The sequence below is a fragment of the Hippopotamus amphibius genome, chromosome 14 (assembly GCF_030028045.1).
Source record: "Hippopotamus amphibius kiboko isolate mHipAmp2 chromosome 14, mHipAmp2.hap2, whole genome shotgun sequence".
Taxonomy (NCBI): domain Eukaryota; kingdom Metazoa; phylum Chordata; class Mammalia; order Artiodactyla; family Hippopotamidae; genus Hippopotamus; species Hippopotamus amphibius.
In genome coordinates this window covers 36,427,553-36,451,068 of record NC_080199.1, presented here as the reverse complement: position 1 = coordinate 36,451,068, position 23,516 = coordinate 36,427,553, and the positions used below count along the sequence as shown (strand labels likewise).

Here is a 23,516-nt window from a genome sequence, read left to right as displayed (position 1 = left end):
GACTTTATTTTCAGATTACAGAACAATCACTAACACTGATAAGTAAATTTAACAGTCTATAGTAATTACACAAAAATATACTAGAAGCAAACAATTGGAAAAAAATTTAAAGTGCAATTTTATTGACAATAGTATCAAAAAACACAAAATACATAGCAATAAATTTAACAACACAAAATACAAACCATTGCTAGGAAAAATTAAAGAAGATATGCTAAAACATCAAGAGCTATATCATGAGTTCCATAAATTCAATGTTGTCCCAATCATAATTTCTTTTTTTTTAACATTTTTTATTCCATTTATGTGGAAATTCAAAGGACTTATTAAAAGGTCTACTTTTAATAATACTATGGCATACCTACCAGAATGGCTGAAATTAGCAAGACTGGCTGTACCAAATGTTGGTGAGACTGTGAAAGAACTGACACTTCGATATAAAACCAGACAGCCTATCCAGTGATCCACCAATTCCATTCCTAGTTATTTGCCTGAAGGCAAAGAAAGCATATGCACACTAGAATAACCAAAATAATTTTGGAAAAAAAAGAACAAAATCGGAAGACTTACACTGTCTGACTTCAAGACAATATAAAGCTACAGTATCAAGCTAGTATACTACTGGCATGAAGAAAGACAAATACAACAAAATAGAATAGAGAACTAAAAAATAGACCCTCACTTGTCTGATTTTTTTATTTTTGATAAAGGTGGTAAACCATTCAGCTAGAGAAAGGAAAGTTTGTTCAATAAATGGTCCTTTAAAAAAAAAAAAGTTTGCATGCCACAACTAAGGAGCCCATGTGCCACAACTAAGGAGCCCACCTGCCAAAACTAAGACCTGGTGCACCTAAATGAATAAATAAATAAAAGTTAAAAAAAAAAACTGTCAAGAGTAAAAAGGCCAACTCTAACATTATTTAAAAAAAAAAGATCATAAGAGAAAATACATTTACAGTACTTTACTGTATTTATCAATACCATAGGTTTACGTCACCTGTTTACGAGATGAATTATCTGTCAGTACCTATATCAGTATTGTCTGATACTAAACACTAGATGTTACATGTATTGCTAACACCAGATATCAAAAATGAAAAGTTAAATGCACCTAGAGATTATCATACTGCATAAAGTAAGTCAGAAAGAGAAAGACAAATATCATGGTATCATTTATATGTAGAATCTAAAATGTGATACACATGAACTTGCAAAACAGAAACAGACTCACAGACATAGAATACAAACTTGTGGTTACCAAAGGGGAAGAGGGGGTGGGACGGAGATAAAGTAGGAATTTGGGATTAGCAGATACAAACTACTATATGTAAAATAGATAAACAGCAAGTCCCTACTGTAGAGCACAGGGAACTATATTCAATATCTTGTAATAAACCATAATGGAAAAGAGTATGAAAAGGAATATACATATATATTCACTGTACTGTACACGAGAAGCTAACACGACATTGTAAATCAACTACACTTCAATAAAAAATATATATTACCACAAAAATGAAAAGATAACGTGAAAAAAATTCATATTTATTTACAGGTATTAAAATTCATACATGGATAATAAAGAAGCAGCAATATGAGTGCTTTATTGCAGCCCAGTGTAATCCATGTGATTGCTTCACCGTAGCCTAGCCTATACACTAAGGAATGAACCATTATAAAATTTTTATAGCATATGGTATCACCGTCATATTCATAATACAGTATTGGAAACATCGTTACACTTTAAAAAACCACTTACCTGTGATGATAGGCTGATACCGAGTATCTTACCAGAGAGAGACGTACAGTACGGTAATGTAATTCTTTGACAGCAAAGTTATAAAACAGTAAGAAAACTAACACATTATTAATTTTATATTAAATATTACCTTATGCCTATGTAAGGATAGACTAGCATCTACATATACTTTATGCATTCATGACTTACCTTTTTCTTAGTTTTTTCAATATTTCAAGGCTACACAGTTCATCTGCGAGTTTTTTCAAATTGTTGCAAATCTCCAAACATTTTTTCCAATGTATTTATTGAAAAATACTCATGTACGAGTGGACCCACGCTATTCAAACGCTTGTTGTTCAAGGGTCAACTGTATATATTTCTCAAAATTCACTGAATGATACACTTAGGATTTGTACCTTTCACCATATGTAAATTTTATTTTTAAAAAAGAACTTTAATATTGAACTGTAGTTGATGATTTACACGTTGAACTGTTTAGGGGTGAAGGCACAGGTCTACAACTTATTTTGAAATGCATCAAAAAATAAGGTGGATTCATGGATGGGTACAGTGATGGATAGATGTGTGAGAAATAAATACAGTACAATGTTTAATTTTGAATCCAGATGTTGGATATATGAGTATACACTTCTTTCAGCTTTTCCATATGTGTAAATATTTTATCAATAAAATCTTTAGAAAAGGTATAGAAATTAATTTTTTGCTATGATATTGTATAAACCATCTTAAAATTATCTTAGAATAAAATATATTTGTACTTGGAAGATCAGTAAACTAGGTTCTTTTATATCTGTTCACACTGAAAATTAGAATATTCCTATCTTTGTTTAATGAATATTTACTGATTAAACAAAATTCGTAAAATGTAAGTGCAAAACATTCTTTTTTAGTACTATAGTGTGTACAATATTAAAAGGATTATCATCAAATTCAGCTAATTTCAGCTGACGTGAAGATGGTTAGACTTCATTTGTTAAGGTGTAACCATGGCAAATTACAGTATCCTGTTTACACTTGAATTGCTTTTTGTAATCAAATAAATTTAATGTTTGTACATTTGAGAAGTTTAGTTTTCAGAGATCTCATCAAGTTGTAAAAAGTACAGGTATTGTCTAGAAGCTAAATAAATTTGTCTAAAATATCAGATTTCTAATCATCAAATTGAGGGACCTACTCTCCAATCCTCATCCTACTTGTAACCTCTGCTGGACATTTGTCACATTTCTCAAAACTCTTCTCTTGCTTCTTAAATCACCTCCTTTGATTGTTTCTTCTCTGTTGCTTTTGTTGTCTCTTCTTTTATCTAACTCTTTCTGGTTCCCAGGGGGGTTTTGTTTGTTTGTTTGTTTTCCTCATCCTCTTCAATTCTTACTTACCTACTTTCTGGATAATCTTATCCCTTTCCACAAGTTCAATTACTGGCCACCAGCTAGTGATTCCACAGGTCTATATGGAATTCTTGCAGTCATTAAAGATGTAACATTATTTATATTTTCTCTTCCTTCCCTAAAACTTAATTTTCTTGTATACTTAATGTATTAGTAAGGTTAAAGTGTGTCTAATTACCCAACCAGCTTTTGTCAGCCTGGATTGCACCCTCATCCTATCTAGTGCCTCATCTCACTTCCATACCTGTTCACTTGTCTAGAATCAAGGTTTTTTTTTCTCCATCCTCCATTGCTATTTTGGACCATGTCTCAGCTGGTCCTTAATATTACTGACCCAGATGATCCATTACTATAACCTGTAAGGAGTTCTCTGTGCTACCAACCTACGTCACCCTTTTCCTATAATATCAGTGTCAACAACAAAAATCTATTGGTCATGTCACTTACCTGTATTAATCTCTTTTAATTTCTTGTTGTCTATAGAATAAAATCCAGACTCTTTAGCCTAGCAAACAAGACTTCAGTCCCATTCACAGTTGGAACTTGGCCTACCTTTCTACTACTATTGTTCTCCAGACTAACTTCAGCCACTTTTATCACAATTACTGAAACTTCACAGCTCTGTGCCTTCACACATTGTAGTTCCTTCCTGTACTTTCTGTGAATGTCATTCTCTCCATACCTTCCTAATGCCTCTAACATCGGAAAAATAGTGGTACCCAGATACAGTTGCTCTGTGATCTATGCTTCTAAGACACGTTCTTATCTCTTTAGTACCATTTGCCATTTTGTACAGTACATTGTTTCTGTAATTATTTTTTATTTTTTTTATTTTGAAACTTTTTTTTTCTTTGGGGGGTACACCAAGTTCAATCATCTGTTTTTATACACATATCCCCATATTCCCTCCCTTCCTTGACTCCCCCCCCTCAAGTTCCCCCCACCCTCCCTGCCCCAGTCCTCTAAGTCATCTTCCATCCTCGAGTTGGACTCCCTTTGTTATACAACAACTTCCCACTGACTATCTATTTTACAGTTGGTAGTATATATATGTCTGTGCTACTCTCTCGCTTCGTCTCAGCTTCCCCTTCACTCCCCGCCCCCTCCCAAACCTCGAGTTCTCCAGTCCATTCTCTGTATCTGCGTCCTTGTTCTTGTCACTGAGTTCATCAGTACCATTTTTAGATTCCGTGTATGTGAGTTAGCATACAATATTTGTCTTTCTCTTTCTGACTTACTTCACTCTGTATGACAGACTGTAGTTCTATCCACCTCATTACATATAGCTCCATCTCATCCCTTTTTATAGCTGAGTAATATTCCATTGTATATATATGCCACATCTTCTTTATCCATTCATTTGTTGATGGGCATTTAGGTTGCTTCCATGTCCTGGCTATTGTAAATAGTGCTGCAATAAACATTATGGTACAAGTTTCTCTTGGGATTATGGTTTTCTTTGGGTATATGCCCAGTAGTGGGATTACTGGATCATATGGTAATTCTATTTGTAGTTTTTTAAGGAACCTCCAAACTGTTTTCCGTAGCGGCTGTACCAACTTACATTCCCACCAACAGTGCAGGAGAGTTCCCTTTTCTCCACACCTTCTCCAACATTTGTTGTTTCCAGACTTTGTGATGATGGCCATTCTGATTGGTGTGAGGTGATACCTCATTGTGGCTTTGACTTGCATTTCTCTGATGATGAGTGATGTTGAGCATCTTTTCATGTGTGTGTTGGCCATCTGTATGTCTTCTTTGGAGAAATGTCTATTTAGGTCTTCTGCCCATTTGTGGATTGGGTTATTTGCTTTTTTGGTATGAAGCTGCATGAGCTGCTTGTATATTTTGGAGGTTAATCCTTTGTCCGTTGTTTCATAGGCAATTATTTTTTCCCATTCTGAGGGTTGCCTTTTAGTCTTGTTTATGGTTTCTTTCGCTATGCAAAAGCTTTTAAGTTTCATGAGGTCCCATTTGTTTATTTTTTATTTTATTTCCCTGATTCTAGGAGGTGGGTCCAAAAGCATCTTGCTTTGATGGATGTCATAGAGTGTTCTGCCTATGTTTTCCTCTAGGAGTTTGATAGTGTCTGGCCTTACATGTAGGTCTTTCATCCATTTGGAGTTTATTTTTGTGTATGGTGTTAGGAAGTGTTCTAATTTCATTCTTTTACATGTAGCTCTCCAATTTTCCCAGCACCACTTATTGAAGAGGCTGTCTTTTTTCCATTGTATATTCGTGCCTCCTTTGTCAAAGATAAGGTGCCCATATGTGTTTGGGCTTACTTCTGAGTTCTCTATTCTATTCCATTGATCTTCTTTTCTATTTTTGTGCCAGTACCATACTGTCTTGATCACTATGGCCTTGTAGTATAGTTTGAAGTCAGGAAGCCTGATCCCACCAACTCCATTTTTCCTTCTCAAGATTGCTTTGGCTATTCGGGGTCTTTCGCGTTTCCATACAAATCGTAAGATTTCTTGCTCTAGTTCTGTGAAAAATGCCATTGGTAATTTGATCGGGATTGCATTGAATCTGTAAATTGCTTTGGGTAGTACAGTCATTTTCACAATGTTGATTCTTCCAATCCAGGAACATGGTATGTCCCTCCATCTGTTTGTGTCATCTTTGATTTCTTTCATCAATGTCTTAAAGTTTTCTGCATACAGATGTTTTGCCTCCTTAGGCAGGTTTATTCCTAGGTATTTGATTCTTTTGGTTGCCATGGTGAATGGGAAAGTTTCCTTAATTTCTCTTTCTGCTCTTCCGTTGTTAGTGTATAGGAATGCAAGAGATTTCTGTACATTAATTTTGTATCCTGCTACTTTACTAAACTCATCAATTAGTGCTAGCAGTTTTCTGGTAGAGTCTTTAGGGTTTTCTATATATAATATCATGTCATCTGCAAAGAGTGACAATTTTACTTCTTCTTTTCCAATTTGGATTCCTTTTATTTCTTTTCCTTCTCTGATTGCTGTGGCTAAAACTTCCAAAACTATGTTGAATAGTAATGGTGAGAGTGGACACACTTGTCTTGTTCCTGTTCTTAGAGGGAATTCTTCCAGTTCTTCCCCATTGAGAACGATGTTGGCTTTTGGTTTTTCATATATGGCTTCGATTATGTTGAGGTAATTTCCTTCTATGCCCATTTTCTGGAGAGCTTTTATCATAAATGGATGTTGAACTTTGTCAAAAGCTTTTTCTGCATCTATTGAGATGATCATATGGTTTTTATCCTTCAAGTTGTTGATATGATGTATCACATTCATTGATTTGCGTATATTGAAGAATCCTTGCATCCCAGGGATAAACCCCACTTGATCATGGTGGATGATTTTTTTAATGTGCTGTTGGAGTCTGTTAGCTAGTGTTTTGTTGAGGATTTTTTGCATCTATATTCATCAGTGATATTGGTCTGTAGTTTTCTTTTTTTGTGACATCTTTGCCTGGTTTTGGTATCAGGGTGATGGTAGCCTCGTAGAATGAGTTTGGGAGTGTTCCGCCTTCTGCAATATTTTGGAAGAGTTTGAGAAGGATAGGTGTTAGCTCTTCTCGAAATGTTTGATAGAATTTGCCCATGAACCCATCTGGTCCTGGGCTTTTGTGTGTTGGGAGATTTTTAATCACTGCCTCAATTTCTGTACTTGTGATTGGTCTGTTCCTGGTTTCTATTTCTTCCTGGTTCAGTCTTGGAAGATTGTATTTTTCTAAGAATGTGTCCATTTCTTCCAGGTTATCCAATTGATTGGCATAGAGTTGCTTGTAGTAGTCTCTCATGATGTTTTGTATTTCTGAGGTGTCCGTTGTTACTTCTCCTTTTCTATTTCTAATTCTGTTGATTTGCATCTTCTCCCTTTTTTTCTTGATGAGTCTGGCTAATGGTTTGTCAATTTTGTTAATCTTCTCAAAGAACTAGCTTTTAGTTTTATTAATTTTTGCTATGGTTTCCTTCCTTTCTTTTTCATTTATTTCTGCTCTGATCTTTATGATTTCTTTCCTTCTGCTCACTTTGGGGTTTCTTTGTTCTTCTTTCTCTAGTTGTTTTAGGTGTAAGGTTAGATTGTTTATTCGATCATTTTCTTGTTTCTTAAGGTAGGACTGTATTGCTATAACTTCCCTCTTAGAACTGCTTTTGCTGCGTCCCATAGGTTTTGGGTTGTTGTGTTTTCGTTGTCGTATGTTTCTAGATATTTTTTGATTTCCTCTTTGATTTCTGTAGTGATTCCTTGGTTGTTTAGGAGTGAATTGTTTAGCCTCCATGTGTTTGTATTTTTTGCAGTTTTTTTCCTGTAATTGATATCTAGTCTCATGGCGTTGTGGTCTGAGAAGATGCTTGATATGATTTCAATTTTCTTGAATTTGCTGAGGTTTGATTTGTGACCCAAGATGTGATCAATCCTGGAAAATGTTCCGTGTGCACTTGAGAAGAACGTGTATTCTGTCGTTTTTGGATGGAATGTCCTATGAATATCAATGAAGTCGAGATGGTCTAATGTGTCATTTAAAGCTTGTGTGTCTTTATTTATTTTCTGTTTGAATGATCTGTCCATTGATATAAGTGGGGTGTTCAAGTCTCCCACTGTTATGTTACTGTCGATGTCCCCTTTTATAGCTGTTAGCCTTTGCCTTATGTATTGAGGTGCTCCTATATTGGGGGCATAGATATTTACCATTGTGTTATGTTCTTCTTGAATGGATCCCTTGATCATTATGTAGTGTCCTTCCTTGTCTCTTGTAATAGTCTTTACTTTCAAGTCTAATTTGTCTGATATGAGTATTGCTACTCCAGCCTTCTTTTGACTTCCATTTGCATGGAATATCTTTTTCCATCCCTTCACTTTCAGTCTATATGTATCCCTTGGTCTGAAGTGGGTTTCTTGTAGGCAGCATATAGAAGGGTCTTGTTTTTGTATCCATTCAGCCAGTGTGTTTCTTTTGGTTGGAGCATTTAATCCATTTACATTTAAAGTGATTATTGACATGTGTGTTCCAATTACCATTTTCTTAATTGTTTTGGGTTTGTATTTGTAGGTGTTTTCCTTTTCTTGTGTGTCCTACTTAGAGAAGTTCCTTTAGCACTTGTTGTAAGGCTGGTTTGGTGGTGCTGAATTCTCTTAACTTTTGCTTGTCTGGAAAGCTTTTGATTTCTCCCTCAAATCTGAATGAGATTCTTGCTGGGTAGAGTATTCTTGGCTGTTTCTGTAATTAAATCACCACTAAAATAGTTATCCTATGAGTTATTAATCCAGTAAGTATTAAACTCAAATTTAACTTGTCCATCAATATCTGATGGGTTTTTGAGATGTTAGCTAAATATACCCCCTTCTTCTGAACTTAGAAGTATGTAAGAGAAACAAGCATCAGATAGGCATATAAATGCCAGCTCTAGTTCTGATGGGGCTGAATTGGAGGAGTCAAGCTGAATCTGAGCGATGATAGCTGTTAACACTATTGGCAGTGGCACATAGCATCTCTTGCTTCCACGTGTCCCTCATAACTACTGATCCTACCTCTGAAAACTAATTTTGGTTCACTGTGAAGAACAGAGTGAAAATTGAAGAAAAACACTTATGATATTCCTAAAATGTTTACTGTTCTACAAAAGGACCAAACAACAAATAAGTGCATATTACAGTGCTAGGCCTGCAGATAGCTTCACTTACTAATGTAAAATATGTGGCTTTGTTTTAAAACAAAAATACTTCTGAAAGTAGGTTTCTCTTTTTGACAGTAAAATAATGGTTATTGATGAATAATGTTATAAAAATTGATTTCTGTCATGGGCTCCTTTAAATTGAGCTGGAAACCTTTAGTTTTTGTGGCCTTTGATTAAATATTTTTTCATCTCTATTTACAGTAAAATTGTCATTGCATTTAAACTTTTTACCCATAAAACGTTAATCTGTTAGTTAAAATTCCTTTTGGGGAGTGGTGTGACAATAGCAAAATTTAGATGTAAATGGTGTTGCTGAGTTTTTTGTAATTTTTTTTAAAAGACCATCAGTAGATTCTTAGGACTGTACATTTTCTTCACGGAGTAGCCTACTTAAATGCATAATTTCATTACTGCAAGTTAGGACAAAGTTGTTCTTCTGATAAAATAATGAACATCTTTCCCAATCAAAAATAGTCATTTCTCTTATCAAGAAGAGAGGTAGTGAAATTGAGGTCATCATTACTTTTTCATAATTACATAACATACATTTCATGCAGAAAGCCTTTGAATCTCAGAATAAACAACATCTGTATTATGATAACAAGAAAATTTAATGTGTCATATGATGCAATCCCTTTTAAAAATAGATGGAACAAATCCAAGCAAGCATATACTTTATGAAATACTATGCTGCTGTTTATGAACGGTCCGTTTGAGATTACGCATTCACCCTTCTAAATGTTCTTACGTTCCCTAATCATTGTTATGACCGCTTTTATTTTCACTCCTGCCATGCTTTTTAAGGAAAAAAGTATTTCACATTGTACACTTCAATATTTTCCAGTTGAAAATGAAGATGAGGCCGAAAGGATTCTTTTTTCCTATGGCTATGGTGCTAATGTTCCCACAACAGCCAAAAGACGACTAAAGCAAAGGTAAAATCAATTTATACTTGTTTTACTTATCTATTCAAGCTAAATGTGATTACACTATGCATTTTGATAATGTACTGAATGGAGTGACAAAATAAACTTACTTTCTTCTTCGTATGCATAAATATTAAATTGCTCTCAGAATAAAACACAGTAAGTAATAATCATGCATTTCATGTATTTTTAAGTGAGTTTAATGGTTGGTAGAATGTAAATGTACATTAGGATTTTCCTAGAGTTGGATTGAGTGATAATGACACCATTTTAAATTTATTTTCATCTGAATTTCCGGTGAATTACAAATGCTTTTTTGTACCAGCAGTTTTCAGGTTAAAATTAATGAATTATGCTTCCTTTTTTTTTTTTTTTCCTCTTATTTTTTTATTCACCTGCCTACATTCCTTGACATACACTTGAGGGAGAGAAAAAGAAAGAGATTGGGGGAGAGAGATAGGGCTAGCATATATATTATGATTGCAGTATAAAACACTTTGTGAAGACCAAGAAAATTTTTAGAACATCCACTAAGTTATTTTGTGAGATACTATGTAAAGTATACTAAGAGAAAATTGTACCTGTATTAATTGGTTTTCTAGTTGACCTAACTGCTAACTCCTTTCTCCTACCTGAATTCATCCTGTTTTGCAAGAAGAGTCCTGTTTGCTACCATAACAAGTCTAAATGTTTCTATCAGACTTCTAAACCCTTCCATGTGGGCCTACCTCTCCAGCCTTATTTGCCTCTCTACCCAAAATGAGGGTAGTCTATCTCTCTGCCCATAAATGTCTATTTTCCACATACCACACAACAGAGCATTTGTGTTATCTCACCATATTGTTTCCCCAGCTCTATGGAAAGTTCCTCAAGGTTAGCAATTATATCTTATTCTTGTTTATTCTCCACTGTCCCTACGTAGCATGGTGTAAAGATATCTAGTAGAATTGTCTCTTCGTCTGAGTATTTGAGGATTCAAAGCTGCTTGTTTATCTGTAATTTTTATATGAATTGATTTAAATGTTTAGAGACATTACACACTAAGAAAAACAATTCATCTTAATTCTAATACTTTTGTGGAAACTTTGGCTCAGATGATAACAAGTCTTTATGGCTATCTAAAGTGATGTAAGATGCAGACCATTTTATGAAAAGTAACAAAAGGATGCTTAGAATTTGTGTTTCTTACCGGTTACACTAAGTAGGTCAAGGATAGACAATGGCCAAATATCAAACTGTAGCTAGAATGGTTAATTCTGTTTAGTGAAGATGCAAGTATTTCTAAATTATGTATTATTTGAAAAACATCAGTTATAGTCCCATTCCATTCCCATTCTCCCCTGAGTCCCTCCAGAGGTCACTGAGGGTGACCTAGGATAATTTGTAATTTTAAGCATATCTCTGTTTTTGAGCATTATGTTGCCAAGGAAGGAATAGAGATGTAGTTTTGTGGGCAAGTGACTTTTTTATCTGTGGCAAATGATCGGTAAAATGCTAAAAATTGAAATTTGAAGGAGAAAGTCCATTCTCTTCTTGATTTTAGCATCTGATTCCTTTAAAGGGATCTTGGTCACAAGAAGAAAAAAATTATTTTTCTGTTGTAAGCTTTCTTTCTTTAGCCCCAAATGCTGAGATTTTCTAAAACTGAAAGCAATTATTACTATTACCTTACTATTTTTTTTTAAGAATTTCAGAAATAGATGCTGATTTCTTAATATTTAGAGTGAAGATTGAAGGAACCACAACTGATTCATATTCTGAATAATCTTAACTGTCCAAATATTTCTAAAGATTTTATCACCGAGCTATCTATGTGCCTTGAACAAGTGCCTAATGGGCATGCTATTAATATCTCCTACCAGCTGGTGCCAGGCATTCTTCTCATGATGAACCAGGTTATTTTGAGGAAGTGCTTCTCAGGTCATCTAAACTGAGTGAAGGGAAAGTAAGTCTAGATAGCCAAAGAGGACGTTTATGTACTCCTTTGCACATTCATTCAACAACTTTTATGGAGTGCCTACTGTATGCACAAAATTGACCAATGGCAAAGAAAATCCTTGTTTAGGAGCTGATACATTTCTGAAGTTTGCAAAGTCCATATTTGATTTCTTAATGGATATTTGTAAAGAAGTCAATGGCTTTGTGCTCTGTTTAATTTATTTAAAATGAAAGCAGTATAACCTTCAAGCGAATCTATATTTAATTTGTCACGTTTGAAATTAAAGCAATGGGAATTAAGGTAAATTATAAAATAACTCAGAATGGCAAATGAAATATTTGCATAATAAAGTTTTCATTATACATCAGCCCATTTCAAAATGTATTAAAATTTCAAAGGAAGTTATTTGCCAACTGCTACACAATATATCCCATTCATACTAAATTTGATTTAAAATTCCATATATTCAACAACCAGATTTTGATATTTTGGGGTAGCACATAATTGGAGGAGATTTCTGATTATAAAAATAGTACATGTTTATTTTAGAATATTAAGAAAATTACTAGTAATCCCACTGTCCAAAGATAGCCTTTCAAAAATGTATCCAGATACATATATTTTCTTACATAGTTAGGGTATTATTGTATGTAACTTAGAAGTTTAATTTTTTAACTTATAATTTCACCCTGAACATTTTCTTATATCATTGAATATTCTTGAAAAAGATAATTTTTGATGGTTATTCAAAACTTTGTTAGGCCTTCTGTTTTGAATGGCATATTGCTGTTGGTAAATTGCATAGCCACTGAAAATTTTCACTAGTTGCCTGTTGCCACCCACTGTATATTATGAAATTAAAATGAGAAAATAGATGCTAAGTTCACCACAAAGTGAATGCCTGGCGTCAAGTAGGTGTTCAATAAAAGTTTGTTATGTCAGTTAATGTTTCTTAAAGTAAATTGATCACACAGTTGATTTTAGAGGTAAAGTCAATGTTCCAGAAACTTCACTGAGATACAAGTTGAGTTTTCATTTAAAACAATTTTGTTTTAAAATTTTAATGAGACCATTTGAAATAATTAGTAGAAACAACCCCTGGACACGAAACTAGTTTTGAGATTCATTTTCTCTAATATTAATCAGTTTCTTAAGACATAGACCATAATGCCAGTTTCCTATAAAGAAGTAGCAAAACTAATTTTTCAAAATTAGTTGAAAAATACCTTCCAGAAGTGTGTCTTAAACACATTTTGATTGTTAAAGGTTACTCACATTTTAAATTTTCAATAGCGATATGAACAATAACTAAATATTGTGTTAAGTTTTCTGGGACATAGTTGTGCAAAGTTAAAAGGGCTTATACAATTAAAGTCCAGTAAAATAAAATAGGCTCTTCTTGACTTGACTAAACTTGAAAATCTGAAGTAATGTTTTTGTTTCGGTCGTGATTGTTTTGAAAATAGCAAACAAGATTTTCTGCTTACATGTTTTGGTTATGCTCTTTAACCTGTAGCACTAAATGGGTGACACCCAGGCACTAACGTGGTCTCTTAGTGTGTGCTTCTCTGTTTGTTTTGGCAGATCTGACTGTGGAGACTTTTCTGAAGGTTTTTAAGCCTTTCAAATTGCAAGATTTACTGTATCCTATTGACCTTTGTTTTAGTTTCAGTCTAGTTTTATAAAGAGTTTTAGGTTGAAACTTTCACAGTAGACTAATCTTTATAATAAAAAAGATAAAGCAGAGGAAGCTTTTGTTTTCTCTAGCAAACTTTTGTGCATAAAGAAATTTCGTTTTCCTCTCCTTCATTCTTACATGTGTGAGTTCTCATTTTTGTCCTTAGAGAAAGTTTTGCTTATTTCATTTGGGTTGGTTTTAGGATTAGTCCTTTAAAAAGTTGCTGCTAATCTATTCATGATCAACTTGAAAGTTTAAACCAAAAGAAAAACTAGAAAAAGATTCATATAACTATAAGTTCAGAATGCACCACTGTTTAGCCCTCAGTAACTGTCAAGAAAGTAGGTAGTGCAGGAAGCAACCTGATGCCTTCTGAAGCTGAAATCATTCTAGCCCACATGTCCCTTTTTTTGAACCATTTTTCCATGTCATGCTGATAGAGACAGAACTCTGACCTGCTAAAACTGAAAAAGATCAAAAAGCCAAATGTTATTTCAGACCAGGTAACTAATTAGCAGGTAACTAAGTATATACACTTTTTTTAACTTTAATTTATTTATTTATTTATTTATGTATGTATGTATTAATTTATTGGCTACATTGGGTCTTCGTTGCTGCGTGTGGGCTTTCTCTAGTTTGTGGTGAGCAGGGGCTACTCTTTGTTGTGGTGTGCGGGCTTCTCATTGTGGTGGCTTCTCTTGTTGCAGAGCACGGGCTCTAGGTGCGAGGGCTTCAGTTGTTGCAGTGTGTGGGCTCAGTAGTTGTGGCTCATGGGCTTAGTTGCTCCAAGGCATGTGGGATCTTCCTGGACCAGGGCTTGAGCCCGTGTCCCCTGCACTGGCAGGCAAATTCTTAACCACTGCACCACCAGGAAAGTCCCAGTGCCTACATTTATTTATTTGGAGTTTTGGTAATACTAAGAGAACAATCCAAGATTGAGCATCAGTCCTTCATTGTGCTTTGATATCTCAGATATACATGGGAGTCAGCCATGTTGACATTGGCGGGGCTATGCTATTATGAAATTAAATGTAATTATCAGAAGTACTGACTGCCATTGACAAATCCAAGAGGATAACTTTTACTTGGAGTCAAGAGGTGCTGAGAGAGCTAAGAGATAACCCTTGGGGAAATAATTTTACGAGATAACAGGTGAGATTTTAGCTTAAAATTTAAATACAAAACTATACCCTTGTGGTATTAGTTTCTAGTTGATGTCAGATTTAATCTTGGTGCAGGTAAAAATTACATGACAATTATATGACAAAGAATCGTATGCTGTACCTACTTTAGTGTCCCAAAAGAGAGCCTGTAAAAGCAGTGTTTTCTTGAGGAGTTCACTACTAAATAAATAAATACATAACCAACCAACCAACCAGCCAAGCTTTAGCAGGACTCATTTTCCCTGACTGTATCCATGGTTACCCATTATAAAGAACTCATTATAAAGACTTGTTTTCATTGTATGTGCATTGTAGTTAAGGAGACAGAAACTCAGCTACAGTTGAGCAATTCTTTTGTCTTGCCTTGAATTTCAGTTAAACTAAACTCACTTCCTTTCTTCTGACTTCTCATATCCCAGATTTCTAAACAAAATCCACCTATAACACCAGATCACTCAGCACCACAATATGCCATATTTAAAGATTTAGGAGGTTGAAATGTGGAAGCGGTGAATTCATATCTGTAACATTTGCCTTCTTCCCTTAACTTTATGCTCTTTTTTATTACTAGTTTAGTACTTAGACGCTGAGCATTAGTTGTACTTTAATATTGAGACTCTGCAACCTTGGAAAATGGTTTGTAGCAATTTGAGCAAAATTCTAGCATTTGAGGAAAATTCACTTAAAACAGAATCAATCAGGAAGGATTTTACCCACAGAGGGTAAGACCCTGTCTTCATTTAAATTGTATCTGTTGCTGGAGAAAAGCTGAACACACATGAAAGACTGTCAAGAAATATCTGAAACCATATAATTTAGCAGTGTATTGTATACCAGCCTATGTCAGTCAAAGGAATAGAGATCAGTGAGGCTGGCCTGGTCAGACGTGGAGGAAGTGGACCTTGGAGGGCACCTTCCAGAAAAAGCTGGACTCCCAATCAGTGGAATAACCTATCTTCTCCAACAGAGCTACAGTGGAAGGAATATACAAAACGTGTCTGTGGGACATTAAGCAGAGTAGACATTAATGGAAAATAGATTGGTTCAGTTGAGATTTTGGGAGGCCTTGATATTTTTAGGTGATTTAGATATAGAATAGAGTTAACCACGTAGATAAGATTTGAAGTGAATGACAAAAGGACATAAACATCAATTCATCAAACAAGTAATACAAATGTCAGACAAATGTAGATGTTTAACCTTACAAGTTTAATTAAGAATGAGATTCTATTGTTTATATATAAGGTTAGCAAAACTTTTAAAGATTGATAACGCCCAGTGTTGGCTAGGGCATAAACAAACAGAAGGTCTTATATAAAGTTCATTCACTGAATAGTTTATTACTGAACAGATTATTATTGTACCAAGTATTCTCCAAGGCACTTAGAATACATTAGAAAACAAATTTTTTAATAATTTCTGCCATCGGAGAACTTTCATTCTAGTTCATAAGAATTTAAACAGCCTTTCAAGAGGAATATCTGAAAAGTTATAATGCACGTGTGTTTGGACCCAATCATTACACTTCGTAAGGAAACTACTATATGAGAAGTGCAAAAATATGTGTATGCAATTACTCAGAACTTTCTATAGACAAGGCACTGTTGTGAATGCTCTAAGTGGATTGTCTTATACTTGTTGAATTATGAGTTCTTTATATTTTCTAGACACAAGGCCCTTACCAGATATATATTTTGAAATTTTTTCTCCCATTCTCTGGATTGTCTTTTCGCTTTCTTGATGGTGTCTTTTGAAGCACAAAACTTTTTAATTTTGATACAGTCCAGTTTATCTAACTTTTCTTCTGTCATTTGTGCTTTTGGTGCCATATCTGAGAATCCTCTTCCAAATCCAAGTTCATGAAGATGTAATTCTGTGTTTTCTTCTAAGAATTTATAATTCTAGCTCTTACATTTAGGTCTTTCATCCACTTTGAGTTAATTTTTTAATATCATGTGAGGTAAGGGCTTTGTGCTTTTTTAATGTGACTAATAGAAAATTTAAATCGCAGGGGGTTGCGGGGGAATGAATTGGGAGATTGGACTTGCTGTATATACATTACTAATAAGAAAAAAAAGATCAAATTGCATACTTTAAATATATGCAGTTTATTGTATGTCAATTGTATCTCAATAAAAGTTCTTAAAGAAAAAAGAAAATTTAAATCACATGTATTCTATTGGACAAAACTGGCTTAGACCAGTGGTCTCCAAACTTTTTGATATGAATCTTTATTAGGAAAAAAAATTGAGCAGGCACTCACCAGTATGTATATGTATATGTATTTAATATATCTGTATTTATAGATTATATACACAAACTATCATGAATAGTATATATATTATATAGTGTATGTAATCAAATTATATTAAAACTTAGATAGATAATATTAAAACTTAAAGATAGATAATATTAAAACTTAAAGATAGATAATGTTCAAATAAATGTAAATAAAATTTCCTGTACTTTAGGGGATTATTTTGCCTGTAACTAATTTTGGAGACCACTGGTCTACATTTCTAATTGGCTCAAATCTTCCTCCTTCTCCAAGTCATTCTCCACAGTGTTGATGGAGGGCTCTCTCAAGTGCATATGTGATCATGTCATGCCTCACCAGCCTAAGGGTAAAATTCAGGTTCAGCTTGTCATACAGGCCCTTTCATCTTTTATCCCTGCCTTTGTCTCTCTAGCTTCACCCCTCACCACATGCTGTATGTTTTATCAATCCATAGCATACTGCTTACAGTTTTCTAGCGCAGATTATTCTTCACTTATGCTTTACCCTCTACCCAGAATGTCATTTCTCTGTTTCTTCACCACATTAGTTAGTATTAGTTTTCATTCCTCAGTGTGGCCTTTCATATCATTTAGCATACTACAAAAATTTATTTAGTTGCCTACCTTCCTCAGTAGACAGTTAGATCCTCCAGGAAGAAATTGTGTATTCCCATTACCTATATAGACTACAGGCTTTTAATAAATGTTTGTTAAAAGAAAGTGTTCATAAATATTTTATTAAATTCATCCATGAATATGTTTCTTCTAACTCAGCTTGCTTTTCTGCAGTCATTGATATTCATGATCCAGAGAAAAAATTACTAATTTTCTTTTTATCATTTTTGTTTAATTGCAAGTATTATAATGATGGAAAAAATTATATTTATTGTTTTTCCTGAGTGTTCTTTGTGCTTAAATATTTCATTTTTTGAAGGAAAAGATTTTACAAGAATTTTTTTTATTCTTGTTACTATATTCTTTTTCTTTTTTTTTTCTTCTCTAGAACGTAGGTTGTTCAGGGTGATTTGAGAACTTTAACACCATTTCTGATATATCTGTGAGATGTATTCTGCTTTCCTTACAACTGACTTAGAAGTGAATTTTTAAAACATGATCAATGGGTCAGCTGGAGACCAGATTGTACCACAGTGTCTTTCACTTTCTAACCATTGATCATAAATGACATGAACATTCATAGTAATAGTCACAATCTTTCCCTTCAGCATCAGTTCCAAGAAAGTTTTTCTCAGTAAAATAGTACTTGCTATAAGCTAGTCATCAGAACACTGTAGAACACATTTATGGGTAATTTTAAGAAATCATAAGATACCTTCCTTCTTCTTAGAGTTGATTTCTCTCATGCAGAATCCCCCAGCCAAAATCAGGGAAATTCTTAGTAAAAGGAGGTAGCTGTAGTTTTAGGGCTTAATAAGCACTAGCATACCGAGAATTTCTTGAATTCAGTGTTTTGTGTCATGTGATATTTTACATTGATAAGTGGTATCACACCATATCTGCATAAGAGCGTTATGCAATTCCCAAACAAAAGAAAAAGCACCCAAACCAAATGAGCTATTTAATATTATTAATAAACTTGATGTCTTCAAGTCATTATCTGCTTCAAAATGTTAGTAAGGGGTGACCTTTGCATCTCATTATTTTCGTGCATCTCATTTTCTTCCATTTAATCTCATCCATGACTGTTTCTGTGTAGTAGCATTTGATTGTATTCCTTAGTCCTATACTGAGCATTATACACATAGGACCTGTACCTTCAACATACATGTATTGAGAAATTGCCATGTACAAAAAGATCCTAATGCTGAGTTCTGTGGGAGACAGAAAGATAAAAGATTTATTTTAACATATATGGAGGATGAGAAAGAGAAAAGGAAAATATGAATGAAGATAACTCCAAAATTTTTTAATTAACCTAATAGAAAACAGAGCTAATGGTAAATAATATTGATGTTTGCAGACATATAATAGAGTTAACAGATTTAAAATATAATATAAAATAATCATTAAGACATTTTATTTGAAGAAGATCTCATTTTAGAGTCAAATTTTAGAGAACTTGATATATTTTAGATTGGGGGATGGAATATGGGTAGCCATAAACTGTAAACACCTTAAAAATCAATAAAGGAAGAACGTGGATTAGTGGTTCCCTAGGGCTGATCGGGGGGGATGGGGAGTGATGCAAAGGGGTACAAATTTTTTTTGGGGGGGGCGAGTAATGAAAATATTATAAAACTAAATTATGGTGATAGTTGCACAACTCTAAATATACTAAAAACCATTGACTTGTACAGTTTAAATGGGTGGGATTTATGGTATTGTAAATTACATATCGAGAAAATTTTGTATCAATAAAGCTGTTTTTTGTGAAAAATTGATTGTCAGAAAACAGGGACTGTGTTACGTTTCTGAAATTACAGAGAGGGGCTTTGGAGCATCATGTCTTCTCAACATTATTAGCAGTTTTTTAAAGAATTATGCCCCAGTGGTTAGTAGGAATGATTTTGTGATTTTTAAAACTGAATCTTTTTTTTAAATTATGTCTTAGAAGTGGAACTGGGACATTATACATTTAATGTGCTTTTAAATACTAAAGATTACCCTCAGTACAATAAGTTGTGATCATCTTGTGATGATCACAGTGTGATCTTTTAGTGATTTCTTTTATTTTTGTTTTTTTTCCAGATCTTTATTGAAGTATAATTGCTTTACACTGTTGTGCTAGTTTCTGCTGTACAACAGAGTGAATCAGCTGTATTTATACATATATCCCCATATCCCCTCCCTCTTGAGCCTCCCTCCCACCCTCCCTACCCCACCTCTCTAGGTCATCACCAGTCATCCAGTTGATCTCCCTGTTTTATGTATTTGCTTCCTACTAGCCATCTATTTTACATTTGGTAGCAAGTGACTTCTTTTAGTACAGAATCGTCGCCTTTACTATTAGCCATCTGTCTCCACTTTTCATACATCTTTTCCATCTCTATTTTCAACAGAAAATCTATTCAGTTGTGTATTGTATTATAAAATGCATTATGTTGTCTGAGGTAAACATTGATGCTTTTCAAAGTGCAAGGTTATTATTGTTTCAACTAATTGCCTTATTTGTTTGTAAATGGGAAATTTTTATAAAAATGGAGAAAAGCTGTAAATTGCTTTCTTGCGGTCTTTTCAAGCAAGTATCATAATGTAACTCTCCACTTTTATAGCAAGGGCTAGAAACTATTACTGCGGTAATCAATATATCACAGTTACATTATTATGCAGGTTTTTAATGTTACTTTCAAAACTTGAGTTGTTGGGATATTGGTCTTCCACTGTTGACATCTGAAAGTATTATTTGACTCCATATTTTTCCTGTTAGTATTTAAGTATTATTAGGAAATGGTCAATTTTCAAGCACGCAAACACATTTTGAGTATTTGAGATAGTATTCCTCTTTTGTAAGTGTTAATTTTCATGTTCCATTCTCCTAGTGTCCACTTGGCAAGAAGAGTGCTTCAGTTAGAAAAACAAAACTCGATGGTTTTAAAAGACCTGGAACATCAAAAGAACCAAGTAACACAGCTTTCACAAGAGGTAAATAACCTAAGCAAAGGAAACACATACAAAGAACCACAGTGTTCATTTCAGTTCCTTGTTACTCCTTTATGTGTTTTCTGAGCAGTTTTAAAATAAGCTGTTTGCGAGCACAAGATGATTTTACAATCTATGAAACTAACTTAATGGTACAGCCTTACAAAGCAACTTAAAGTGTATGGCAAAACTTAAGATCAAAAGAGAGATTAAATGTCCAGACTAAATATAAATGCAGACTAGACAGACAAAGCTTTGATTTCTGAGAATATCAACTGGCAAAACAAGTTTGGCAAATTTGGGTGGCATTTTAAGTTTTAAACTAAAACCTCAATTTTAAAATAGATTTGCTTTTTGACTGCTTTGATGAAAAATCACTTGTCTGTTTAACACTTGAGTTGGTACACACTTAAGCTCTCACAGACTTTAATATATGATAGTCCCCAAAATATGATTATTTTTTAAAAATCAGATTTATATTTATTTTTCTTAGCGTTTTTTTGTATCATTTAAAGAATATATATACATTTTACATAGTATTTCCAATCTTCTTATTTAATCAGTATCTAATTACATCTTAAACAGTTCTGAAATTCAAGTAATAAAACAATTCAAACCAAAGATGCTACCTCCCTGGGGTTCCTTTTATTTCCTGAGTTTCAGCATAACAAGTTTCTGTGTTAATATTTTGGATCTTATAATAAAGGGACATTAAAGGCACATATTAAAAATTATTACTACATACCATGTATTCTGCATTTGTTCTCCTACAGGCCTGTTCACATTTTTCTATTTGGTGCCTTCTATTTAATGTGCTTTTAATACTGTAACATTAGGAGGATCTTTATGTTCCAATTTCAAAAGACAAGAAATATTTCATGTGACTCCAGTACCTGACTCATAGTTAATGCTCCAGGTGGAAGCAGTGTAGTGCTGGCCACTGTTAACTGGCTCTCCAGGCAGGGGTGTGAGAGATGGTTCTGATTTGTAGCGTTTGCTTATATCTGTGACATAGATATTCCCACCATGACTAACTTCAGGCCACCAACATAACATTACTAAACACAGAGCAGAGGAAGGATGCTCAATAGCACACATGATGCTTCCACCACACAGATATTGCACAGTAGACATGCAAACTGAAGAGCATAGATAATAGTAAAATAAAAATTGTTGAGTTTTTGAGTATTGGGGGTTTTTTAATAAAATTTGTTTTATTATAAATCTAAATAATTTTTAATAGTAGTGATGTTTAACGACCAGCTCACAAAATTCTGAAAATTTTAACAGCCATCTCTCACAAACTGCCACAAGCCAGCTCCACCACATCACTGGGTACAGCCATGGAAGGGTATGTAAACAAGTGAATTACTAAAGAAACAAATGAACCTCTGTTTGTTAATGTATTCTAGATCCTTTATGTTTGTTTTAATTTCAGGATAACCTATCAAAAATATTTATTTTAAAAATATTAACATTCACATAAAGTTATACACGTCTTTATATTGCTTTTTTAAAAAGCCATCTTCCTGATGGTTAATTGAAATAAGAATTTCTAAGTGGGACATACTCCTATACAAATTGTAAGGGAGAAGCATAAGAAACTAAATTAAGTGCTCTTGTAATAAAGTATAATTAAATTTATATGGGGCAATTTTTTAGAAAGCTGTTAGCTTATATTAGAAAAAGATGTAAATATTGAAATATCTGTGATATGAAATGGTATGATACCTGGAATTTGCTTTAAATGTTCCATAAAAAGTAGATAAAAGAAGAATCTCAAAATATTGATAATGATTGAAGCTTGGTGACAGGTACATAAAGATTCATTATTCAGTTCTGTACTTTTGTGTATGTTTGAAATTTTTTCATAAGACATATGGAGAATAAGTAACCCTAAATTAAAGGGTTTGTGCTGACTTTAGTCTATAATTTTTCCCTTGAGATTGAAAAAAATAAGTACTATAATTTAAAATGTTCCATGGATTTTGTTTTTTTCTGCCTCACAAAAATTATGTTTGCTTAAATTGAAAAATAATTACATAAACTGATTAGCTGAAAGATGGTAGTATTAGATTGCTTCTATACCAGTAGACTGTTCATGATAGATGGTGAAAAAAGTAGAGAAGGAAAGTCTTTCAGGATCTGTATTTTTTTGAGCAGATTATATATTTAAACTAGCTTGGAGTTTTTGAAACTAATAGCGAGATGACATTCAAATGACTAATATTAGAAATAACAATAATTTATATGCTATTCAAAATATCTGAGATTATACATAAATGAATTGCCAAAATCAGTGCTAAAAAATGTTCAAAATTAAAATAAATACTCCTTTTATAGCAGATTTATTGAATCATAATTGATATAAACTAAATTGCTCAAATTTAAGCTGTACAATGTAACTTTCGACACACATGTATAACCATGAAACCATCACCAAAATGAAACCATCACATGTGTCACCGCCGAAGAGGCCCTTTGGAATCTCTCTCTCCCAGCCCTCCCTACCCCCATCTTGTCCCCCAGCAACCACTGATTTGCATTGTCACCGCAGATTAGTTTGCATTTCCTAGACTTTAATATAAATGGAATCATTATATACCTTATATACATACACACACACATTACTTTTTTTATGTCTTCTTTCATTCTGCTTAATTATTTCAAGATTCGTCCATAGTTCATTCCTTCTCATTGCTCAGTAACATCTCATTGTATGAATTTACCACGTGTTCATCCATTCACCTATTGATAGATCCTGGGGTTATTTCCAGTTTTTCCCTGTTATAAATAAAGCTGATATGAACATCCATGTATATAGGTCTTTTTATGAACATATGCTTCTGTTTCTCTGGGGTAGATACCTGGGAGTGAAATAGCTAGATCATGTGGTAGGTGTCTAATGTTTTGAGAAACTGTCAAACTGTTTTCCTAATGTTCGTACTATTTACTGTTTGCATCCACAGCCCATGAAAGTTCTAGTTCCTCTAAATCCTTGCAAAGACTTGATATGGTCAGTCTTTTTAAGTTTAGCCATTCTAGTGGGTGTGTAGTGGTATCTCGTAGTTTTAATTTGCATTTCCCTAATGATTCATGATGTTGAATATCTTTTCATGTGCTTCTTTGCCCT

General features: G+C 33.7%; 1 protein-coding gene across 4 annotated transcripts in view; it reads left to right on the top strand.

The window, feature by feature from the left end:
* PIBF1 (progesterone immunomodulatory binding factor 1) overlaps positions 1 to 23,516 on the top strand; it is a 208,636-nt gene that overhangs the window by 119,490 nt on the left and 65,630 nt on the right. For all 4 annotated transcript variants that reach the window (XR_009049051.1, XM_057707704.1, XM_057707703.1 and 1 more), the window contains exons 13-14: positions 9,648 to 9,738; positions 20,284 to 20,386. Coding sequence is in view for 3 of the 4 variants with exons in the window: in XM_057707704.1 (XP_057563687.1) it covers positions 9,648 to 9,738; positions 20,284 to 20,386 (194 nt within the window). In the remaining variant the exon portion in view is untranslated. The remainder of the gene's footprint in view (positions 1 to 9,647; positions 9,739 to 20,283; positions 20,387 to 23,516) is intronic.